Below are 10,180 nucleotides of genomic sequence, written 5' to 3'. Positions count from 1 at the left end.
CCGTACATAATTTATATATTTAATCAGTGCTGAATCGTTCGTGGAATATGGTAGATTCCGGTTAATTATTTATTTGGCAGTGACACTGAAAGTGTCTGGTGTTTAATCACGAAGATGACGTTAGGCTGTCATTAGGTCCCATCCACATATGAGAAAGATCTAGAAACACTTCAATTATTATACAGGTCACACATGTCGTTGATAGTCTTCGTCTAGTCGGGGACGGTCCGTTCCTGTCCCTGACACTGAGACAGTGAAGTAAGTAGGTCCACTGTTTTAACCAAAGGAGGCCTGGAAATACCCATAAACCCATACACCACCCATCCATCCATCCATCCATGCCATCCACTACCCATAAACCCACCCACCACCCATAAAACCCAGTCCACCACCATAGCCATCAGCAAGGCACTACCATAAACCCATCCATTCCACCACCCATAAACCCATAAACCACCCATAAACCCATCCACAACCCATCCAGTCCATCCACTACCATAAACCCATCCACCGCCCATCCATCCACTAGCCCAATAAACCATCCATCCACACCCCATAAACCCATAAACCCATCTTCCACCCATAAACCCAACCACCACCCATAAACACAGCCACCACCCATAAACTCATCTACCACCCATAAACCCATCCACCATCCACCCACCACCTATAAAACCCACCCACCACCCATAAACCCATCCACCCACCCATAAGCCCAACCACCACCCATAAACCCCATCCACCACCCATAAACCCATCCATCCGCCCACCACCCATAAACCCAACCACCACCCATAAACCCATCCACCACCCATAAACCCCATCTACCACCCATAAACCCATCTACCACCCAGAAACCCAACCACCACCCATAAATTCACAAACCACCCAGAAACCCATCCACCCACCCATAAACCCAACTACCACCCATAAACCCATCTACCACCCATAAACCCATCCACCACCCATAAACCCATCAACTACCCATAAGCCCATCAACCACCCATAAACCCATCCATCCATCCACCAGCCATAAACCCATAAGCCACCCATAAACCCATTAATCCACCACCCATAACCAATAAACCACCGATAAACCCACCCACCACTCATAAACCCATTCACCACCCATAAACACATCCACCACCCATAAACCCATCCACCACCCATAAACCCATCAACTACCCATAAGCCCATCAACCACCCATAAGCCAATCCACCACCCATAAACTCACCACCCATCCATCCACCACCAATAAACCCATCCATCCTTCCCCCACTCATAAACCACCCATAAACCCATCCACCACCCATAAACCCATCGCCACCCATAAACCCAACCACCATCCATAAACCCATCTGCCACCCATAAACCCACCCACCACCCATAAACCCATTCACCACCCATAAACCAACCACAATCCACCACAACCCATCCATTCATTCACCACCCATAAACCCATAAACCCATTTACCCCCCATAAGCCCATCTACCACCCATAAACCCAACCACCACCCATAAACCCAATCACAACCCATAAACCCATGTACAACCCATAAACCCATTTACCACCCATAAACCCATCTACCACCCATAAACCACCCATAAGCCCATCTACCACCCATAAACCCATCCATCCATCCACCAACCATAAACCCAACCACCACCCATAAGCCCATCAACCACCCATAAACCCATCCACCACCCATAAACCCAACCACCACCCATAAGCCCATCAACCACCCATAAACCTATCCACCACCCATAAACCCATCTACCACCCATAAGCCCATCCATCAGTTTCACATAGAGAGAAAATGCCAGTACACTGTAGGTAATCAGACATCAACTCATTGCAGTAACACAATAGGCCTACATTACATATTTATTTTCTGTCGAAATGTTTATTTTAATGAATAAGCATGATGATTTCTATGGTATAATTAAACAGTTATTTACAGTTTCTCAAGTTCTATATAGACATTAGATCATTTTGTATTTAAACAAATGCACAGGAATTCATAAAACCCTGTTTAACAAGAGGTTCCTGTGTGGGAATCAGAGTGCTAGCACTCGGGAAAGCAACCTAAACAATATAGTATAGTATACAATAAAGATAATAATAAATATAATATATTATATATACAATATAGAAAAAGCAAGAAAAGAAATCACCCCCTGCAGACCCCACCTAACCAACTCATTCCCCGTGGTGCAACAAGAACATTTGAAAATATGTCATACTTACGGTTTTCTTCACGCATATCTATACTGATATGTCAGGCATATCTATACTGATATGTCAGGCATATCTATACTGATATGTCAGGCATATCTATACTGATATGTCAGGCATATCTATACTGATATGTCAGGCATATCTATACTGATATGTCACCCATATCTATACAGATATGCCACCCATATATATACTGATATGCCACCCATATCTATACTGATATGCCACCCATATCTATACTAATATAACACCCATATCTATACTGATATGTCAGGCATATCTATACTGATATGTCAGGCATATCTATACTGATATGTCAGGCATATCTATACTGATATGTCAGGCATATCTATACTGATATGTCAGGCATATCTATACTGATATGTCAGGCATATCTATACTGATATGTCAGGCATATCTATACTGATATGTCAGGCATATCTATACTGATATGTCAGGCATATCTATACTGATATGTCACCCATATCTATACAGATATGCCACCCATATATATACTGATATGCCACCCATATCTATACTGATATGCCACCCATATCTATACTAATATGCCACCCATATCTATACTGATATGTCACCCATATCTATACAGATATGCCACCCATATATATACTGATATGCCACCCATTTCTATACTGATATGTCACACATTTCTATACTGATATGTCACACATATCTACTGATATGAAAAGTGACGTGTACAACTTAGAATTTGTATTGAGTGATTATGAGTGACTCCTCACAGGGTTTATGATGTCATATCAGTATTTATTATCAAGAAACCAACATTGCTGTAACTCCATATTGGAATATGCATCCCAAGTGGCACCCTATTCCCTATATAGTGCACTACTTTTGACCAGGGCCCATGGCACACTATTCCCTATATAGTGCACTACTTTTGGCCAGGGCCCATGGCACACTATTCCCTATATAGTGCACTACTTTTGGCCAGGGCCCATGGCACCCTATTCCCTATATAGTGCACTACTTTTGACCAGGGCCCATGGCACCCTATTCCCTATATAGTGCACTACTTTTGACCAGGACCCACAGGCCTCTGACCGTAATTTGAAAAGACCTTGTGGAGCATAAGAATATACAGTAGAACAGAGACATAAAATATTGGATGCTAGTTGGATTTATATCTGTCATTAAACTGATGTATATCTGAGAGACTTGTGATGGAGTGTGAAGAGAGGGGACAGAGAGCTACTGTCACTGCACATGACAATCAGATAAAACCAGTTGATGAGTTCTCCCCTATCTATCTAAATAAATATATTTACATTTATATATATACACACACACACACACACACGCACACACGCACACACACGCACACGCACGCACGCACGCGCACGCACGCACACACACACACACACACGCGCGCGCACGCACGCACACACACACACACGCACGCACGCGCGCACGCACACACACACACACACACACACACACACACACACACACACACACACACACCACACACGCACACACACACACACACACACACACACTGCATTGATGACATCACATTCAAAAACAGCAAAAGCCAGACAAGTACAACAGAAACAGAGCCGTTATAGTTCTGTTATAAGAAATAAAACCTTACAGTGACTGTATTTAGTTTTCTCGGCATAGTGGCCGGCTGTTAAAACACTATTCTGTCTCTTTGGTGAAGTACAATAAATGGTGCATTTCACCAGTTGCCGTAGTAGCAAGAAAAGAATGAAGAAACAGGTGTAGATATCTAAAACGTCTTTTAACTTGTTCATTTTGATAAACATAATAATACATAACATATAATAAACATTCCATCGTTTTACATCCCATCCCATTAAATCCACCCGCCTCCTTCGTGACCACGTCTCTGCCATTGGCCCGAGACTACTTCCTCCACTCGGCCGGCCAATGATATCCTTCCTAGTAATGATATTCATAAAGGGGGCGTTCCCGTGCCCAGGCGTTGCTGATATGCCTGCCAGATCTGACAACGCCTGGATTGGTTTTTTGCTTACAGTGTCAGCTAACCACATTATATGTTATAGCTATCTGTCAGTCGATGACACGGTCGATGATGTGGCACGCAACCATTGGTTGATGCATGCAACGTCTGGGGGAACGCGAGCAAAGAGTCCCATGTTCCCTACCCCTTGACCTCTGATCTATGACAGGCAGCAGGTGGAGGACTTCGGGGGCTGTTCCAGGATGCTCTCCCTGCGCAGGTCGTTGGGCAGCGCCCCCCCGACCCCCCAGAGGTTCAGCTCCCCGTAGATCCCCGTCTCGATCATCTCCTCCTGCCAGGGAATGGGGATGTTCCCCGAGGCGAACTCGTCAAAGAACTCCTTGTCGGGGTCGTCCAGGGTGACTCCCTTCACTGTTGAGAAAGCTCCGACGGCGTCCAGATCCTTGGCGTAGACCGTCTTGGAGTCGGGAACAAACGGAGGCACCAGGATCCCTGAGGAACACAACACCACATCCTGACAGTCATGGGGAACTGAGGAACACAACACCACATCCTGACAGTCATGGAACTGAGGAACACAACACCACATCCAGACAGTCATGGGGAACACAACACCACATCCAGACAGTCATGGAACTGAGGAACACAACACCACATCCAGACAGTCATGGGGAACTGAGGAACACAACACCACATCCAGACAGTCATGGGTCTGAGGAACACAACACCACATCTAGACAGTCATGGGACTGAGGAACACAACACCACATCCAGACAGTCATGGGACTGAGGAACACAACACCATATCCAGACAGTCATGGGACTGAGGAACACAACACCACATCTAGACAGTCATGGAACTGAGGAACACAACACCACATCCAGACAGTCATGGGACTGATCATGGGGAACTGAGGAACACAACACCACATCCAGACAGTCATGGGACTGAGGAACACAACACCACATCCAGACAGTCATGGGACTGATTATGGGGAACTGAGGAACACAACACCACATCCAGACAGTCATGGGACTGATTATGGGGAACTGAGGAACACAACACCACATCTAGACAGTCATGGAACTGAGGAACACAACACCACATCCAGACAGTCATGGGACTGATCATGGGGAACTGAGGAACACAACACCACATCTAGACAGTCATGGGACTGAGGAACACAACACCACATCCAGACAGTCATGGGACTGATTATGGGGAACTGAGGAACACAACACCACATCCAGACAGTCATGGGACTGATTATGGGGAACTGAGGAACACAACACCACATCCAGACAGTCATGGGACTGATCATGGGGAACTGAGGAACACAACACCACATCCAGACAGTCATGGGGAACTGAGGAACACAACACCACATCTAGACAGTCATGGGGAACTGAGGAACACAACACCACATCCAGACAGTCATGGGGAACTGAGGAACACAACACCACATCCAGACAGTCATGGGGAACACAACACCACATCCAGACAGTCATGGGGAACTGAGGAACACAACACCACATCCAGACAGTCATGGGACTGAGGAACACAACACCACATCCAGACAGTCATGGAACTGAGGAACACAACACCACATCCAGACAGTCATGGGGAACTGAGGAACACAACACCACATCCAGACAGTCATGGGACTGATTATGGGGAACTGAGGAACACAACACCACATCCAGACAGTCATGGGACTGATTATGGGGAACTGAGGAACACAACACCACATCTAGACAGTCATGGGACTGAGGAACACAACACCACATCCAGACAGTCATGGGGAACTGAGGAACACAACACCACATCTAGACAGTCATGGAACTGATTATGGGGAACTGAGGAACACAACACCACATCTAGACAGTCATGGGGAACTGAGGAACACAACACCACATCCAGACAGTCATGGGACTGATTATGGGGAACTAAGGAACACAACACTACATCCAGACAGTCATGGGGAACTGAGGAACACAACACCACATCTAGACAGTCATGGAACTGAGGAACACAACACCACATCTAGACAGTCATGGGGAACTGAGGAACACAACACCACATCTAGACAGTCATGGAACTGAGGAACACAACACCACATCTAGACAGTCATGGAACTGAGGAACACAACACCACATCTAGACAGTCATGGGGAACTGAGGAACACAACACCACATCCAGACAGTCATGGGACTGAGGAACACAACACCACATCTAGACAGTCATGGGGAACTGAGGAACACAACACCACATCCAGACAGTCATGGGGAACTGAGGAACACAACACCACATCTAGACAGTCATGGGGAACTGAGGAACACAACACCACATCTAGACAGTCATGGGGAACTGAGGAACACAACACCACATCTAGACAGTCATGGGACTGATCATGGGGAACTGAGGAACACAACACCACATCCAGACAGTCATGGAACTGAGGAACACAACACCACATCCAGACAGTCATGGGGAACTGAGGAACACAACACCACATCTAGACAGTCATGGGACTGATCATGGGGAACTGAGGAACACAACACCACATCCAGACAGTCATGGAACTGAGGAACACAACACCACATCCAGACAGTCATGGAACTGAGGAACACAACACCACATCCAGACAGTCATGGGGAACTGAGGAACACAACACCACACCAGACAGTCATGGGACTGATCATGGGGAACTGAGGAACACAACACCACATCCAGACAGTCATGGGACTGATCATGGGGAACTGAGGAACACAACACCACATCCAGACAGTCATGGGACTGATCATGGGGAACTGAGGAACACAACACCACATCCAGACAGTCATGGGACTGAGGAACACAACACCACATCCAGACAGTCATGGGACTGATCATGGGGAACTGAGGAACACAACACCACATCTAGACAGTCATGGGACTGAGGAACACAACACCACATCCAGACAGTCATGGAACTGATCATGGGAAACTGAGGAACACAACACCACATCCAGACAGTCATGGAACTGATCATGGGAAACTGAGGAACACAACACCACATCCAGACAGTCATGGGACTGAGGAACACAACACCACATCCAGACAGTCATGGGACTGATCATGGGGAACTGAGGAACACAACACCACATCCAGACAGTCATGGGGAACTGAGGAACACAACACCACATCTAGACAGTCATGGGGAACTGAGGAACACAACACCACATCCAGACAGTCATGGGACTGATCATGGGGAACTGAGGAACACAACACCACATCCAGACAGTCATGGGGAACTGAGGAACACAACACCACATCCAGACAGTCATGGGACTGATCATGGGAAACTGAGGAACACAACACCACATCCAGACAGTCATGGGACTGATCATGGGGAACTGAGGAACACAACACCACATCCAGACAGTCATGGGACTGAGGAACACAACACCACATCCAGACAGTCATGGGACTGATCATGGGGAACTGAGGAACACAACACCACATCTAGACAGTCATGGGACTGAGGAACACAACACCACATCCAGACAGTCATGGAACTGATCATGGGAAACTGAGGAACACAACACCACATCCAGACAGTCATGGAACTGATCATGGGAAACTGAGGAACACAACACCACATCCAGACAGTCATGGGACTGAGGAACACAACACCACATCCAGACAGTCATGGGACTGATCATGGGGAACTGAGGAACACAACACCACATCCAGACAGTCATGGGACTGAGGAACACAACACCACATCCAGACAGTCATGGAACTGAGGAACACAACACCACATCCAGACAGTCATGGGACTGATCATGGGAAACTGAGGAACACAACACCACATCCAGACAGTCATGGAACTGAGGAACACAACACCACATCTAGACAGTCATGGGACTGATCATGGGGAACTGAGGAACACAACACCACATCCAGACAGTCATGGGACTGATCATGGGGAACTGAGGAACACAACACCACATCCAGACAGTCATGGGACTGATTATGGGGAACTGAGGAACACAACACCACATCCAGACAGTCATGGGGAACTGAGGAACACAACACCAAATATTGGGTAATGTGTGTATATTGGGTAATGTGTGTATATTGGGTAATGTGTATATATTGGGTAATGTGTGTATATTGGGTAATGTGTGTATATTGGGTAATGTGTATATATTGGGTAATGTGTATATATTGGGTAATGTGTATATATTGGGTAATGTGTGTACATTGGGTAATGTGTATATATTGGGTAATGTGTATATATTGGGTAATGTGTATATATTGGGTAATGTGTGTATATTGGGTAATGTGTATATATTGGGTAATGTGTGTATATTGGGTAATGTGTGTATATTGGGTAATGTGTGTATATTGGGTAATGTGTGTATATTGGGTAATGTGTGTATATTGGGTAATGTGTATATATTGGGTAATGTGTATATATTGGGTAATGTGTGTATATTGGGTAATGTGTGTATATTGGGTAATGTGTGTATATTGGGTAATGTGTCTATATTGGGTAATGTGTATATATTGGGTAATGTGTGTATATTGGGTAATGTGTGTACATTGGGTAATGTGTGTATATTGGGTAATGTGTATATATTGGGTAATGTGTGTATATTGGGTAATGTGTGTACATTGGGTAATGTGTGTATCTTGGTTAATGTGTGTATATTGGGTAATGTGTCTATATTGGGTAATGTGTCTATATTGGGTAATGTGTATATATTGGGTAATGTGTGTATATTGGGTAATGTGTGTATATTGGGTAATGTGTGTATATTGGGTAATGTGTGTGTATATTGGGTAATGTGTCTATATTGGGTAATGTGTCTATATTGGGTAATATATGTATATTGGGTAATGTGTATATTGGGTAATGTGTATATATGGGGTAATGTGTATATTGAGAATGTGTATATATTGGGTGTGTGTATATTGGTTACTACTTTAGACCAGGACCCTATATAGTGCACTACTTTAGACCAGGGCCCTATATAGTGCACTACTTTAGACCAGGACCCTATATAGTACACTACTTTAGACCAGGGCCCTATATAGTACACTACTTTAGACCAGGTCCCTATATACAGTGCCTTGCGAAAGTATTCGGCCCTCTTGAACTTTGCGACCTTTTGCCACATTTCAGGCTTCAAACATAAAGATATAAAACTGTATTTTTTTGTGAAGAATCAACAACAAGTGGGACACAATCATGAAGTGGAACGACATTTATTGGATATTTCAAACTTTTTTAACAAATCAAAAACTGAAAAATTGGGCGTGCAAAATTATTCAGCCCTTTTACTTTCAGTGCAGCAAACTCTCTCCAGAAGTTCAGTGAGGATCTCTGAATGATCCAATGTTAACCTAAATGACTAATGATGATAAATACAATCCACCTGTGTGTAATCAAGTCTCCGTATAAATGCACCTGCACTGTGATAGTCTCAGAGGTCCGTTAAAAGCGCAGAGAGCATCATGAAGAACAAGGAACACACCAGGCAGGTCCAAGATACTGTTGTGAAGAAGTTTAAAGCCGGATTTGGATACAAAAAGATTTCCCAAGCTTTAAACATCCCAAGGAGCACTGTGCAAGCGATAATATTGAAATGGAAGGAGTATCAGACCACTGCAAATCTACCAAGACCTGGCCGTCCCTCTAAACTTTCAGCTCATACAAGGAGAAGACTGATCAGAGATGCAGCCAAGAGGCCCATGATCACTCTGGATGAACTGCAGAGATCTACAGCTGAGGTGGGAGACTCTGTCCATAGGACAACAATCAGTCGTATATTGCACACATCTGGCCTTTATGGAAGAGTGGCAAGAAGAAAGCCATTTCTTAAAGATATCCATAAAAAGTGTTGTTTAAAGTTTGCCACAAGCCACCTGGGAGACACACCAAACATGTGGAAGAAGGTGCTC

At 45.0% G+C, this 10,180-nt stretch overlaps 1 protein-coding gene across 1 annotated transcript in view; it reads right to left on the bottom strand.

The window, feature by feature from the left end:
* Positions 1-1,885: 1,885 nt before the first annotated feature.
* LOC109886262 (rhodopsin kinase GRK1-like) overlaps positions 1,886-10,180 on the bottom strand; it is an 18,996-nt gene continuing 10,701 nt past the window's right edge. Inside the window, exon 7 of the mRNA XM_031813305.1 lies at positions 1,886-4,719. Coding sequence (XP_031669165.1) covers positions 4,427-4,719 — 293 coding nt within the window. The 3' untranslated portion in view covers positions 1,886-4,426. The remainder of the gene's footprint in view (positions 4,720-10,180) is intronic.

The sequence above is a fragment of the Oncorhynchus kisutch genome, unplaced genomic scaffold (genome assembly GCF_002021735.2).
Source record: "Oncorhynchus kisutch isolate 150728-3 unplaced genomic scaffold, Okis_V2 Okis05a-Okis16b_hom, whole genome shotgun sequence".
NCBI classification, from domain to species: domain Eukaryota; kingdom Metazoa; phylum Chordata; class Actinopteri; order Salmoniformes; family Salmonidae; genus Oncorhynchus; species Oncorhynchus kisutch.
Note: the sequence above shows the minus strand (reverse complement) of the source record. Positions and strands in the feature narration are given on the sequence as shown.